Raw genomic sequence first — 16,117 nt, 5'->3', positions numbered from 1 at the left:
GGGCGGGAGGCGCGGGCAGGGCGGCGGTAGCGCGCTCGCCTGCCTCGTTGCCCCCGGGCGCAGGGGGGGCGAGGGGAAGACAAGGCAGGCCGCCGGCTCGCCCCTCGCCGCTGCAGCGAGCGCCCCGGGCGCTGCCACCTGCTTCCCGCTGCAGCCTGGCGCCGAACTTTTTCTACCCCCGACCGAGGGAACCCAGCCCGTCCCCTTCCCTCCGCCCCGGCGGCTCTAAGCGGGTCTAAGCGGGTCTCCCGCGGCGCGGCCGGCGGGGAGGGGGGGGGGAGGCGGCCGCCCGCACCGGTGCGCATGAACCATGGGGCTGCCGAGCGCCGGCCGGGACGTGGCACCCACCGGGGGAACCCGCGAGAAACACAAGCAGAACATCCCCCCTCAAAAGCACCCGAAGACAAAACAAAAAAACACAAAAAACTCCGCTAGCTTTTATAAAAAAAAAAGAAAAAGAAAAAGAAAAGGATCTACGGGTTTTGCAAAGCTGCTTATTAGCAAACGCTTAAAYGAGACACAAGTTACAGTTAACGTTCTCCTTCAGCGTCTGAGACAAGGCACTATGCAGATACAACACTGCTAGAAAGTTAAATGAGTTTAAAACTGACTAAAGAAGAGTGAAGGCACTCACCTGCTTTCCCTAGAAAATGGGATTAAACTAAAACAGCATGTGATATAAGATTAGTTTAAGTAGACTTTTTAAAGGGATAATTTAGCAAGTGTAACATACATGCTATTTATTTTATATATTTTTATATTATATATTTTTATATATGTATATATGTGTGTATGTGTATATATAAATATATAATGACACCTCACAATCAGCCAGCTGTAAGAACTCTTTTTTTTTCAACCACTAGAAGTTGAGCATAATTATAATAGAAAATAGGAATGAAAGTGTAGATGCATCTTTTTCCCTGGTTCTGTTTGGGGGATAGGCCTAGCCTGCTATGGATAGATCTTTATGGATGAATCCTTTCACCATGTAAAAGCCAGCTAGCTTCAAGCTGGGCATAAAAGTACACTTTCAAATTTAAAAAATCCTCATAAATAGGGAATCCTACCAAACAGCAGAATTTGGGCCAGAAAATACAAATGAGTTTAATAGTTGCACAATTTATAGTACTGAAGAGAATTTAACCGTCTTAAGTGTATTAAAATTCAAGCTGATAGAGTCCATTTAAAACTGAATATTAATCTGTTCCAAAGCTCCTAAATTAACAGCAAGTGTTTCTTATAGGCTTGATTAAGATAACTTAATCAGGGAATGGAAGGGAGGATAGACAGAGAAACAGGGATAAATACAAGTTTAATAGTCCATTTTCCTGTAAAAATTTCCCTGTAGGCAAATCCTCATACTTAGGCAAAGAACATTAATTTCAACTTATCTGTCTATTCACTATGCATTGCCTTGGGCCCCAAACCTGTACTTGCAACCTTTACAACAGATAGAGCCATTTGCATGTAAGGTCTTTACACTCCGACAGCTGGTACACATACCCCTGGAGTACTCCAGGGCATGAAGCAAACATCTCTCAGTCCCTCCAAGCACTTTAAGTTAAGATCTCCTAAAAGTACAGATAACAAAAATATCTGAAAATGTTAATTAAAAAACTCTTTAATAGGTTTATGTACAATACATACTCTAAATATGCAACAACAACACACATTTCCTAGTGATAAAGTATTAACACAGTTCTTGCATAGACTGGTTCATTTTAAGTGATTCCATTTAAACCATTAAGACCATCATGTCTAGATCTGTGACACAGCAGCCCCATTGGCACTGACCRGACTCGTCTCCTGAATCACTGCACAAATAGGCTCTTCTGTGCTACCCGTCAAATGGCTGTGACCCATAACCTTTATCCACTAATATGGAAAAGCCAGTTTCCACTTCGAGTGAAATTTTATATGCAGTCATTCTTCAGTTTAAAACCAAAACATGGGAAAATGCCTACCCTTTGAAAAAAGCAGAACAAGAGTAGATATTGTTGTGGCCTCAAAACGAATAAAATTTCCTTCCCTGGGGCAGAGAGCTAGCCTAGTAATTAATTATACTTTCTCTAAGAGTCAGACAAAAGCTGAAAATAAGCAGCGCTTTCATAACTAAAGGGAAGGACAAGAGAGATCATGGTTCATGATATTTCTGTCCTCCTATATATTCCCATCACACTGAGAAAACAAAAGCAAAACTTGGCAGTTTTCAGGCTGCTACACCCAAGGCCACATTTACAGACCATGTCACTTGTCTTGTACTCCCCAGTCAGTTTGTCAGTATCAGTCTGTTTCTTATAGAGAGACTATAAAATGCTTTGGGGCTAAATAAGTGGTTTTTTTCTAGGACTCCTAGAATACCCTTAGAGTAGATACCTCTTTTATTCTGGATCATCCTTTAAGTGTGAAATGTTACTTGAATAGGCATTGTAATCACAACTTATTAGATACACAGCTTTAAGCAAAATAAAAAGTTAAGTCAAGGTGCTAACCTCTATCACCTAGGGGCTCTAGATTCTTGCATACTTAATTACTAGCGGCTTAGCATTTGCAGGAACAAGGATATTGGTAATTAGAAGCATTCCCAAGAGGACTCCAAYGAGTTACTGGCAGAACTCACTCTGCTAATGCTTAAAGGAAAAATAATTTAATGGCATCATTTTTAACCTTGAGCCATATAATATGTTTATACAATACCTGTTTATAGACTGAAWCTAACAGAATATATTTGCATCTGCTTCTACCCCAGAGCAATGGGAAAGGTTCAGGGTCTGAACTTTCACAGGTACTTCCAAATGTAGTCAAACTAATTAAAGTTTTGGATTTTATGTCTTCTTGACATGCTCATTTTGGAATACTTTCCAGGGCATGAGAATTCTGGCTTATAATATTGAGAAACAAATTCAGACTTTAAGAGGTCTGGAAAGCAACACTATCATTTTAAAACATGGAGAAACTTCCTTTATTTCTACAAAAGAGTCTGAGTAAGGATTGTTGTTAGCGAGAACATTCTAGGGATCCAAACTCCTTTGGTCTGCAATAAATGCAAGTGGAGAAGACTAYACTCTTGTCCGTGCTTTTTGTTGAGGCATTCAGCACCCTTTTGAAGAATGACATTTATAGATTAACAATCCACAAACTGAACTCAGAGCACTGGAAATCTAACCTATATACCAAGTAACATGAACAGTAACTTGAAAATCCAGAATGCCAATATCCAGCTCTCGAGATAGTTCAGATATGTCAGCTTTTTTCTTCCYCTTGTATTCAGGTAAGGCACCTACTTGCTCTGCACAAGTCTTGAAGACACAATGACAGCTCATCTTTCATTACCACCTAGGCCTTCTGAGCCCTCCTCTCTCCTTATCCACGGGGCATCAAGCCAGCCTCTCTACCAAGAAGTTAATTGTGCTACAACACAATAAGTGACAAAAGGAGCACTTCACCTGCAACACAAATAAGGCTCAAGAGACTCTGTGGAGGTCCATTGGTATGTAAGCCTCAAGTCTGCACTAGAAAATAAAGAGTTTATTAGGACCATTGATATGTGACATACAAAGTGCAGTGGCAGGTTGTAAACTTAATAGAAACTTAAGCCAAAAGCATGAAGAGCTATATCATATTACTGTAGTGAGACATACATTCTACTTGATGGGTTTTTTTGTTTTTTTTTTTTAAGAAAAAGTTAAAGGTAGCAGGAGGCAAGAAATGACAAGAAGTTACAGATAACCAAAACAAATACCCCAATACCAGGGATTCTGGGGGTGACTGAACGCACTTGGGCTGAAGGTGAGCTGGGTGGAGATAGGTGGGATTACAGAATAACCGAGATGAAATGGGAAGACAGTGACTGGGCACTGTATATGATGCTAGTGCTGATCATAAGTAGACAGCTGTACTGGGATGATGGTAGGGCAAAGACCACCTATCTTCAAGATTATCAATCAATTTACATTAGAATACACAAAGTCTTGTATCCCCAAGTTCTGCAGACTTAAGCATGCAAGTAGTTTAATGGTAGCTTAATATCCTGTACTGACTTCTGAGTCACTGAGAGCACATAAATGCTTTACRTTTACATTTTCAGGACATATAGTCCTGAAACTTTATGCCTTTATGAACAATGTTAACACTTAAGTAGAGGTCACATCTTTAAATGCCTATACTACTAAAGAAATCTAGAAGTCTTGGCATAGCAAGTGCCAAAAGTAATTCCATCAACACAATCTGTTCTGCTGCCCTTGAGTCACAATTTAAAAAAAAAATTAACTAACTAAAGAATCATCTTTATGGAGTACTTATAGAACAATGCCCAAAAAGAGATCTAGTTGCYTGTACAAAAATTTTAATATTAAAGTGCTCAAGAAAAGCATTTACAGGCTTACTACACAGCATTATACTAAGTTTCAGACAGTGTATAAGCCAAAAAAATTCAGCCAGTAATTCTTCTTATTGTTCCCATTTCACCTCCCTGCCACAGAAGCAAGACCCTTTTTCTTCTGTTGACTCTTGCTGAAAACCAAAAATCTCATATATGTTTATTGTAGACCCAATTTTTGGTACTTGTAATAGTATCTGTGGAAAAAAAGTGATAAATTAAGTATTACCAATAAAATTGCACATTCTCAAGTGTGAGAGAAAGCTCATTAATCTGACAAGCTGTTTAGATCCTTAGGAGAAATCCATGTTATCATTTGTTTGGAAGAATCTGGATCTTGTAAGGTCAGTTGCTAGTAAGACAAAAAAAAAAAACAGAAAAAAAACAGTAGTTTTGAGTGTGTTTACATTCCTACTGAAAAAGGATATCATCTGTAAGATTCCTTGAACAGAGATAGACACATCCAGCATACAAAGAACCTCCCCTTTGGGGAGTCTTAGTTAATTCCAGATTCCCAGGCTCCTCCAGAGACATAGTAATAAAAATACAAACTTCTGTTCTGACAATACTTGCTGATTTCTGAACTTCACTTGCCTATCAAATATGACCTATGTTCTGTATTATCCCAATTCTCTTGGGCACAAGACTTAACATCCTTGTCAAACTGAGTTCTTCTGTACAAAAACATCAAATGTGTGTCACGAGTTAACACATACACACACTTAAGAGCACCTCCCTGCACTCTAGGTACTGTGTGTATTCAATCTGTGAAAATATATGAGAATATCTGGACCTAGGAGCCTACAGTTCCATTGAAAATTTTTTGTATATTCAGTATTTTTGAAACCTATTATGTTTATATATTATCTCTGTATAAAATAGCATTAATAATTAAAATAGCATAAGTGACCAATAAATATAACTTGCAGAGTATTTGCACACATTGTCTGCAAAAAACTAATTTAGGAAGAGATACGCCATCCAGTGGCCCACTAAGAAACTTCAGGAGAGCTTCAAAGGAAGGGGATTTCACTGCCTCTCTTTATGGCAGTGATCAGACAGTTTTGTACATAGTCTCATTTTTTGTACATTGTCTCATTTTTATGTTTAACAAAGATCTAGGAAGTGAAGACRGGAGCTCCCCCTATGTTACTTAGGAGTCTCAGAAGGAGAAAAGAACAGAAATCTTTAGACAGATGCTGACAACCTTTAAAGAAAAAGATAACCTATCACATGAACTACTTTCAGAGAAACAAATCYGGATAATACAGAGTTCACAGTTTAACTGAGAAAGATGTAAGAACCACCAGYGGCTGAAAGCTGAAGTCTGACATGTTCACCCTAGAAATAAGGCGCAGGATAATAATTTGCTAAACAAGCTGATCTCTTTTCTAGGAAGTCTTCATACCAGCACTAAGCCTCGAAGTTGTATTAAGGAGTAACTTGAAGAGGTGTAGCTATTCCCAGAAAAAAAATTAAAAAAAAAATCCCTGTACAGGATTCAGCAAGTGGCATCTGTTACAAGGAAACACTCCACAGAGGTTTTTCAGTATCCTGTGTAACAACATGGAGACTGAAGCTAACATTAGGGGCAGGAAAGAGTGTTGTTTGAATAGAAATAATTCAGCAGACAACTAAATGCATCAACCAGCTGTTACCTTAACAGTGCCAACCGAAAGTGACTTCTGTGATAGTGAAACAGAAACATAAAGGCTTTATAAAGAAGTTCAGGTGTCAGCTAAGTATTTAGCAAAACAGGTTATGTTCTTATTGACTGGGTAGCAGGAGATGAAGCTTCAGGTACTTAAAGACAAGATAAACAGATAACCAAGATGGGTAGGAACTTATTGGCTTGCAAAGGCAAAAAGGTCTTATTTTAATATAATCTTCCTGTCCATACTGGGACACTTACAGGCCAGTCAGGGAAACAGAGATTCGTTTAACTACAGTCAGATCCAGGCATATGGACAGTTTGGTGAATTCCTCCTCTACTATTTCACTGACACACACATAGCCTTTACACTCCTAGGACTGTATGATTTCATATGTTAAAGATCCTTAGAAGAAAAAATGTTAGTGTAGTTTATGAGTGAAGTACTGTTGCTCAGTAGCAGGAGAATATTAAGTCAGAAATTAAAAGTTTTCAGGGTGTTTTACTCTTTCACCCAGTGATTTTTGCAGATATTCAGACTTAAAAAAAAAAAAAAAAATCCTTACACACTCAAATAGCCAGTTACCATCTGCACAGTGGACCGGTTCTATATTCCATTACCTTCGGGCACTCGTTTGGGAAGGCAGAACGCACTTCTGTTAACCGGAATTTGGTGAAGCCTGGAAGACCTGTGAACTGGTGAAGTTCTAACAATGGAGCAGATTTCTTCTCTGTTAYGTGGAGGCTGAAAAGATTAATGACATTTAATTCACACAACTATTCACACTGAAGAAACAGTCTTCTAGCTTTTTTCTACGGAAATTCAAAAAAAATGTGGAAAAAAGATGACATACAGATTTCAAGGGGTATCATTAGAAAATATTTAAGACTACTCATGTACACTTAATATGCTATAAGAAAGGGTGATTGAAAGCTTCAAAGCTTAAATGTTCTCTTCAGCTGTGTGTAATACTGTAAGGCTTGAATACATTGTACTCTGCAAACTAGCATGCCAAAATTGGATTTAAAGAGTGCAATAAAATTAGAACCTGAAAAATATTCTTTTCTTCTGGTCTTTGAGGAATAATTTCTGAGCTCAGAGACGCAGGAACAATTTCTTCTGAATTTACATATGGACCTGTTGTATTCAGGAATAAGTCTTCCCCAGATGAGGCTTTCCACACTGGTGACAAGCTAAGCTACAGTTCCGTCAAAATATAAAACACACAGCAATAACTGCCCAATTAAATAACAGGCAATAATTCAAACTGGCTAATATTTGTTGGCTCATGCAACAGATGTTCTATTGCTTCAAAAACACGATTTAGGACTTGAGTCTCCTAATCCTAAGTGATYATTATCTTTGGCCTATAGCAAGACACTGATGTTTTTCATTTGTTAATCTAGTATTCATAAATTAAATTTTGTTTGCAGTAATATRTTGAGTTTTACAACACTTGGAAAGCCCATATGTTTTCCCTCCAGATAAACTGGTGCTAGATTAAGCAATCTATGTATTGAAGCAGTTTCCCTTTCCTCCAAAACTATACAGTTTGTTAAGAACCATGGCATAAAAGTGACAGAGATGTCTCTTCTATCCCAGCATGGAGAGAAGTGGTAGTACTGATAAATAAATGCCAGTTTGGATTCTTTATCAAGTTTATCTGGGATGATGACACAATGGAAGTAAGRCTAGTAGGTGATTTTTTTTTCTTGATCACAAGTAGTTTTAAAAACACAGAATAGATACTCCCCCCTTTTTGTTTTAAACTGTCCAGCTGATTGAATTTAACACATGGTTTGCTTGGCAATTGTATTATAACATAGGTATAGCCAGAACTGAGGTGTACCATGATGACTAGTTTGTTTGGTTTTAATCATGAAAAAAAGGATCAAGATTGACACTCACATCTAGCTCTACAGGCTGAGCATAACCAGGGTTTTTTAGCAGGGCTTTGTTATTCTCCACGATCAGCATGGTGGAACTCATTTGCTAAACAGAAACAGAATTTAACATCAGTTTCAAACTCTGTGCTGTTTATTACTAACTCCTACAGTATTCCCATGGTAGGGAATATTGCTTATAAGAGCTCCATTACAAATTATTATCAGTTCTTAGAGTTTAAGTACTGAATTCCAGTATGTTTACTTTGTCTCATGCTCTTCAGAATTAAGACAAAGAATCAATATTTTATAGCACAGAAAAGACCTATTTCAGGTCACCATTATATCTAGGAGATAAAACACTTTCTAATATTTCTCATATTTAATTGCAGCTTCTGTTATCAGTCAAAATTCTCACTTCAATCCTATGCCTTTGTTCATCAGTGGAGCACAGGGGAAATTCTTACCAGAGCATCTGGCTGTTTGGATGGCAGTACTTGTGCTGTCAACTCCACTGATTTGGCTGAAGTGTTTTCTGGGGCAGATTCAAGCTGGCTGAATGACGATACATCTTCTTCTAAAGCACTAGAGAATTCAGCTTTTTTCTTGCACTTCAGCTTTTTGGGTTTAGTGGTTTGATTGTCAGGCTAAAGYGCGAAACAATTACACTTCTTGTTATAAAGCGAGCCTTTGCAGTCTGCTAAGTACTAACAAAGAGACACTGTCAGACTAAGATCTACACGATCGGTTTGGTACCACTAAAACAATTGGTCTGAAAAACATTGAGCTTATGGGGTACCCATGACTCTTACTGCTATCCAGAGGCATGGGCAAGCTATGTCTTCACGCTCTTTACCACTGTCTGCAGCCACCTCTTTCACGCAAAAGAACCAGCACCTACACTCCCAGGTGCAGTCTTTCACCCGCGTGAGGATGCRGCAAGTCATTTCTGTTTCAACCTAGCTGTTATATTATTTATTAAAAATCTTTCACCTTTCTTTCTGGTCCTATCGGTGAAGAACAGCRCATACCAGCTTTTAGGTCTGGAGTTCTCTCTCTTGCAGTTGTAATTTTACAGACTTGTTTCCCTGTGATAAATTTCCAATAAATTAATTAACTTTAATACAAAGACCACAGCTATTCTCCAATCCATATCTTACAGGATTGTACATATAAACACTTACTCCCTTCAACACATGTAGCATTCCTCATCTCCCTCCTTCCCAACAGGGCAGCTTTATTCCTCTCCCTTTCCTTGAGGAAACATGGTTGTTTATTAATCTTATGCTCACCTGGTTATTTACTACTAGACACACATACTGTGGGAGCAGAGGAATTACATAATCACAGCAGTCTTTGCCAGTGGCAACTTCTGCTGCTATTACAGTCCAAATTAAGCAGGGGAAAATTATGTGGTACCTGGGCCACAGCCAGAACTGCATCAGGCACAGTTCAGAACTGCAGTTGCATGAGGGACTTCTGATAGTACTTGTGAGGGCTGATAGGAACTACGCAAAAGTAAGCGGCATGACTCAAACAGTTCCATTCCTGGATAAGTTAAACAAGAAAAGCTAATTGTGTTTTCATTGAGCATTACGTGTGATTACATGGAATAATACAGTTTGTGGTTTGTGTCTTCTCCTAACAAGTTAGTGGCTGTTACAGCTAAAMCAGGTCTTATTTAGAGGACAGATCTTAGATTCACGCTTCCCTTCTAGCCACTGTTGAGCTTAACCTATGCCAGGGGGACAAATGGCCAAGTGGAAGGCTGGTTCTGTTATTTTTCCATCATTTAAATTTGGTTAGAAAATTCTGTTATCTTAAAGCTAATACAACTGTTTTAGGTCATATTTTACCTGCTAGAGTAGTTGAAACATTTAATGCTGAAGAACTGTAATTGCATTTTGATGGTTTATTTCTAGAAAAGGAGGGGGGAAAAAAAAACTACTTTCAATGAAGAYTGTTAAAATTCATAAAAACAACATAAAACAAAATCATATAAGAATTATAGACTGAATGAAAAGGGATAAAGCTTATCCTTAAAAAAAGTGTTATTTAGCTTAGTCAATCATACTTCACAGTTTTCTGACAGTTTATCATCAAGTCACATCGCTTATTCTGAAGATACTTGGAACTTAAAAGCTACAGAAGACAGCCACTAAAGTAAAGTGCTCTACACTGAAAAATACGAGAACACAACATATTTAAGGAAGACGCAGGGGAAACAATTTAGGATCACAGAAAAATTCAGATTGAATTCTGTAGAGATTTGTGACATACTAAGACTGGTATGAATGAAGCATTAATGGAAATGTCTACGACTGGAGGAAGCAGCAGAACAGGGGTTAAGAGAGAGGACACCATTCCTAGGAGAAAAGCTGAGAAATGTTTGTTTTTATGTCAGGACCAAAAGGCTTGCGCTGTGACAAGACCAGAGTATAGAAGACTTGCCAATGGAAGACCAAGCATTCTGATAAAACCACAGCACGGATGACCGGCCAACAGAAAACCCTGCATCCTAACAACCGGAGGATGGCAACAAGGTTGCCACATATCGCATACACCATTCCTCTTCCCGTTAGCCCATCCAGAAAATGGGCATAAGAAGAAGACAGACAGTGGGCAGAACCTGACCTAAGATTTAAGAAGGCTGAAATATGCATGCTGCTGAGGCAAAGGACCACCTCATAATAACTGATAACTCCTAAAGGATATAAAAGATCTGTCCAAAAACTGCTTTTGTCATGGCCAAACCCAGAACCCTAGAGACATGATGGCGACTTGGCAGCAGGCACCTCTTGTCCCCTGTATTACACAAGCAATCAGTCCTGGACAGACCACTTGGGCGCACATACCCTGGTGCTTGTGAGTGAATGAAATCAGAARGGGAATGAGTGTGCGTAAACTCAACTTCTTTAGAAATTTCATAAACAAATATCACAATATCACCTCCCCCTTCCATAAGATCTTCCACTGAATTTTGCTACATTGATTTTTCTACAGCTGCAAGACTAGGACAGAAGTCTGTAAGACAAGCTCTCCCCTGCTTGTCTCAGTGCACCATTTTCAGCGAAGTCAGTGGGGACACAGGTAGCTGAAACTCACCAGAAGGGTTTGCAGGATCAGAGGTTTATTCATACCAGCCAAAATACTGCTTAGAAGAGGAAAAACCTGAACATTTAGGTATGTCAAAGATTACCTTCTAGTGTATTGGTCTTGAAAATCCTCCAGCATAGGTTCTAAAAAACATAAAAGCTAAGCTTTAAAAGAAAAAGCTAAGCAGGCCTGACAATGTTTTATTGCACACTAAATTATAAAGCAAATATTAGAAGTAAACAGAACACTAACAAGGAGCTGTTTCCCATCACACGGAAATGCCTTAAAATGACAATCAGAAACTTTGCAGGGGTTCTTTGCACTACAGTGAAATATGTTTATGTATATGTTTTGAAGTATTGTAGAAGAGAATTACCTAATATTGCTGACAGATTTGAGATCTGTGGCATCTTGTCTATGGTCATTGCTTTGCTGGAGTCCAGGAGAGTTGAGTTCTTATATTTGACACAGTCCTCAGAGAAAAGGTTACTTCTGTCTGGACATAGAAGAGTTATTCAAGCTTTGACCAAACTGACAGCAATCACATTTGCAAGACAGAAACTTCAGAACAGAGGAAAAGCATTGCCCTGTCCAAAGAGTTGCAGAAAAGTTTGGGAGGAACAGATGGCTGAAAGCAGACCAGTTGGCGATCCCCAATAAACAGTTTGTGTCAACTGGAAATACTTTAATTTTAAAGTATGATTCAAATTACACAAGGAACTGATTCACCCTGAATTGGAGAACCAGATATACAGATTCCATGTTAAGCACAGCTTGGCTGAAGGCAAAGATCTGACCTGGTGAGCCAAGCCAACAGAAGCCATTAGTCTTCCTATTGTACATAGGTGGACTATCATTTCTAATTCAAATAGAGCCAAAACAAAACAAAAAAAAAGAGAGAAGTCTCACCTGAAATATCTTCATCTCTGAATGTTTCAGGGGATGAGCAATTGTTCATGCTGTCATTAGAGCCTGTGTTATAGTCTGCAGTGGAATCTACATCTAAACACTCTAGTAGAAAGGTTGAAACACCTGTGGGAAGAGTCAATTCTGTACCTACAAAAAGAAAAACAAAACATAGTATACCAAAAAAAAAAAAAAAGGATCATCTTGTACAAGCCACAGTGATTTCTCTGTCAGTGGATCTAAGTTCCACTCCTGTGCTGAGCTGAACATTGTCAATTCAGTATCTTATACTAATTCACAATATACTTTAAAAAAATCCAAAGAGGAAGTCTGATTTACACCACAATAAGCTAACAGGAGATATCTTCCTTGTCCAAGGTGCACTAAAATGCCTGACAGGTTTAGCCTCTGATAAGAGAATTCTCAGCTAGGTTTGTTTTAAAAGTGCAGGTTTTGGTAAACACAAGAACCCATCTTAACAAATAGCTCTGTGAACAATAAAACCAAGATTACATGGTTTCCCACAGACTGGCCTCAAGGCTCTCAGGTCTGTTATGGGATGTATTCACCTTGCAGCCTTCCTCTCAGTATGGAGTATTAATAGTCTTTTTCTTCCAATGAGGAAGCTAGACAGTTCTCTCAACAGATTTTCAAATACTCAGACATGGCCACAGAAGTTTGAGCTCAGTAACTTCTCAAAAGTTTCTACCCTTAAATGTAGGGTAATAACCACCTGCTTGGAATTATTATTGGAATTATTATATGCTGTTTGGGCTGCCTAGTGTCAATTCAYTAAGTTTACTGAACAGTATTTTCCATTTCAAAGGTTGTAATTCATCATTTTGAAAGTGTCTCCAAAAATAACTGCTGTGCCAAACAGTKCCAAAAATAAGGCACCGATTATACCAGAACTAAAAATAGAGTTTTCCCTGGAAAAGTCAATAACAGAAAATAAAGACTAAGTAGCACTCTATACTCTCTACCAATAAATAACACCACAAGATTACATCCTTACATGAATGAATTTGAAAAACAAATACAAAAAGTAGAAAACTAATTTTATGAATAGCTAAGTAAAAGCAAGATGAGTTTCTTTTTTTCAAAGGCACTTTCTAAAAGCAGGGTATGGACCACGCACATGCTGGAATAAGAGGCAGAAATCCAACCAGAGCCTTTACTTTTTGATAACCTGGCAGTCCAAACGAGTACAAGAACAGCACACAAGTTAGAGTTTCATTGTAAGACCAGTACTTTTATAGAACTGTCATTAAAATCCATTACAAGTTATACTCACTTGAAGTCACTTCAGCATTTTTCAWACTTTCTTTACTTTCAAAGTTGATTACTGAAGATTCCTAAAATTAAGCGTCAGATACAAACAACTTAAGGAAATTGGATCTAGRTAAAGAAATCCGGTTAAATATATTCCTACATTACTCTACTAGACACTCAGCAACCTACTGCTGTGTATTTCATCACTTAAATCTGCTGTTCACAGCAGAATTCACACCACTGTTTTTCATGCATCRTTAACAAATCTGCAATCCGACTTAAGAGTTCTAAAATCCATAATGAACATCCATTGATTTGATCCTAGTCTTTGCTGGGTGAGACTGCCAGTGAAGGCATACTGCTATCAAGAGAAGTTATATATAAGACAGCAGTCCAGTAATGCCTCTCCCCATCTTTTGTTTGATTTTTAGTTAGAAGCACAATTCATGCTGCTMCCTTTCAGAAGCCCAGAGCATTCCTGTAAATACAAACAGCTTTATGTGGTTTAGGTATTATACACTATGAAACTAAGCGTTTCCAGAAAATGTGAATAATTGGTGAAGTCTAAACAAGAACTAATATTTTAAAGAAAAATAGTTCCACATCAATTTCACTTAAGTCAGTTGCTGTATCAGATTTTAGTTCYAACATATCCAACGAACTATTTTCTTGCAATTGCAGCACTGTCACCTAACTCTTCTGCTCAGTCATCTCAAAATACTTTGTTACAGTTGTACAAATATGAGGACCAGCACAACAGTGACTTGCCAAAGATTAAACAGTAGGCCTGTGTCTGAACTAGAGTTAAGCAGTTCTCTGGAACCACAGTCTAATGAGCTATATACCACACAACACAACTGCTAAGGCCTTTCCTCATTAAGGATAATTAGTATTGAAGTACACTACCCTGCTTCCAATAGCTCCAATACCTTTTATTTTGGCCAAAAACACAGGGGAAAAAARCACCAAGCTACAGGATCAAGTTCAGCCTGAAAAAAATATATGCATGTGTGCACGCATAGCTCACAGGAAATTCTACTTGAGTAGAAAAAGAATTTAATAAGTAACTGACATCCAGTTTTTGATTTATCCCCCACAAATTATTAGCAGATAAAGAACCAAATAACATTATAACCTTCAGCAGTACAGTGCTTTCTCCTGTTTTCTCTTCAGTTTCTTCTATGTTGGTCACCCCTTTGACATGCACTAGAGTGCTGCAARTTGAAAGAACAGAACAGAGCTAAGCTCAATACAGAGCCACATTATCCTATAGGAAGCCAACAAAAATGACAGAAGTTATGTTTATGAGATGTCAACAAATAGTCTGACAAACATCAATTTACCAGGAAYTCAGACTGTACATCTCCAAGAGACATCTCATGCAGGCAAAAYGATGTTAAGTACTAGCTAGTGTTAATAACGGTGTATTTGAACGTGTTCTAACAGACCTTTGATTGGATGAATGGGTCGCTTGGGTCACTTCAAGATTTTCTTTAATTTTTGGTAAGGTTTTCAGACTGGATTTTCCCTTCAGACCTAGAGAAGAGCGAGTATTTAGTTAAGTAACTTTAGTTTTAACATCAACAGWTAGATGATTATTTCTAATAGGGCACCTTTAACTRTTSTCTCTCTTTCATGCCCATAACAAACTTTGACCCTAATACCACAAACATCCTAAAGTCTGAATCTGGCTTATTATTTCTACCGAGCTTCATTTATCAGAATATCAACAAGGACAACAATTAGTAGACTTTGAGCAATGCTTCAGGTGTTTTAGAAATCTGTTGATTAAAAGGAAGATGACCTCCTTGGAAGTGACCTTTACTATATATACACCAAGGCTTGAAGATTTTAAATGGAGTTTATCTGTAGTATCACAAACATTTCTACATAGATGGGTCATCACTGCATGTCACCTCAAACATGAGATTACCGGACACTGCATGAGCAGAAATCATCCTTTTTCCAAGATGCAGCTAAGCATTAAGAGCAAGCGGACCTCAGGGCTGCTGGTTGTACCAGTCAGGATGCAAAAGTACTAAACACCTGCAAGTAAGCGCAGCAGCCAGCAGAGCAGGATCAACRCAGACGCCAAGGTTCACTGCACGCTGTTACAGTATTTTAAAGTCTCGCCTTTAGGGGACAGACACCTCCCACACTGATCTTCCCCCTTTACTACAGCAAGTTACACCACCAGTGTCAGCCTTTACCTCAGCGCCATACCTTCTCCTTTTGAAGCCTCCAATTCCTAACTTGAGAGCAGCTAAATTGTATTCAGCTATAGGAAAGACCAGTCCTTTTGCGGAATAACTTTATACAAAGATTTAAAGCATCCTCCCAAAGGCAGCCTAGGGTTTTGCCATGTCTTCTCTAAAGGGACTAATTAGCCAGGAGGAAAAAACAAAAAACAAACAAAMAAAAAMMCACAGAAATGGRAAAACCCCTACTTATTACTAACTGATGACTAAAACAGAAGAAACGACCCCCAGATGCCAGCTCAGCTGCCTCCTTTCTCCACATCACAGGAGACCCRGTTAACAACAGCCTGCTCTAAAACCTCGCGCAGGTTCAGCTAAGCTTGGATGCAGGAGGCAAATAAAATATGAGCCAATGCACAACTGCGGGGAAGACGCTCAAGCTGCACAAAGTTCAGACTTCAATTTTTTTTTTTTAAGATCCTTCTCCCGAGGATAAGGCTCCTGAGCGGTATCCCTGCTGCCACTTCTCAAATTGTCACGAAAACAAAGAAACAAAACCCACGCTGCACAAAACACAGCACAAGGCCCTGCCGAGCCCGGCCCAGGAACACCGGGAAGGGAGAGGCGCTTACTGCTCTGCTCCAGCCCCGCGGCGCCGGCGCTGCCGAACAGCCGTCGGCGGCAGGGCCGGAGGGCGCCGGCCGCGCTGCCCGCCCTGCTCCGGGCGGC

The 16,117-nt window shown here is 39.0% G+C and overlaps 1 protein-coding gene across 1 annotated transcript in view; it reads right to left on the bottom strand.

Annotated features, from left to right (window-relative positions):
* Positions 1 to 1,402: 1,402 nt before the first annotated feature.
* The window catches only part of MEIKIN (meiotic kinetochore factor), a 20,383-nt gene continuing 5,668 nt past the window's right edge, over positions 1,403 to 16,117 (bottom strand). Inside the window, exons 2-14 of the mRNA XM_026063532.1 lie at positions 16,021 to 16,103; positions 14,639 to 14,726; positions 14,326 to 14,404; positions 13,213 to 13,273; positions 11,922 to 12,068; positions 11,389 to 11,508; positions 11,116 to 11,155; positions 9,773 to 9,834; positions 8,910 to 9,004; positions 8,384 to 8,563; positions 7,942 to 8,025; positions 6,654 to 6,777; positions 1,403 to 4,733 (exon numbers count right to left, since the gene is read on the bottom strand). Coding sequence (XP_025919317.1) covers positions 4,675 to 4,733; positions 6,654 to 6,777; positions 7,942 to 8,025; positions 8,384 to 8,563; positions 8,910 to 9,004; positions 9,773 to 9,834; positions 11,116 to 11,155; positions 11,389 to 11,508; positions 11,922 to 12,068; positions 13,213 to 13,273; positions 14,326 to 14,404; positions 14,639 to 14,726; positions 16,021 to 16,103 — 1,222 coding nt within the window. The 3' untranslated portion in view covers positions 1,403 to 4,674. The remainder of the gene's footprint in view (positions 4,734 to 6,653; positions 6,778 to 7,941; positions 8,026 to 8,383; positions 8,564 to 8,909; positions 9,005 to 9,772; positions 9,835 to 11,115; positions 11,156 to 11,388; positions 11,509 to 11,921; positions 12,069 to 13,212; positions 13,274 to 14,325; positions 14,405 to 14,638; positions 14,727 to 16,020; positions 16,104 to 16,117) is intronic.

The sequence above is a fragment of the Apteryx rowi genome, unplaced genomic scaffold (assembly GCF_003343035.1).
Source record: "Apteryx rowi isolate R43461 unplaced genomic scaffold, aptRow1 scaffold_2, whole genome shotgun sequence".
NCBI classification, from domain to species: Eukaryota; Metazoa; Chordata; class Aves; order Apterygiformes; family Apterygidae; genus Apteryx; species Apteryx rowi.
This window is presented reverse-complemented; position numbering and strand designations above follow the sequence as displayed.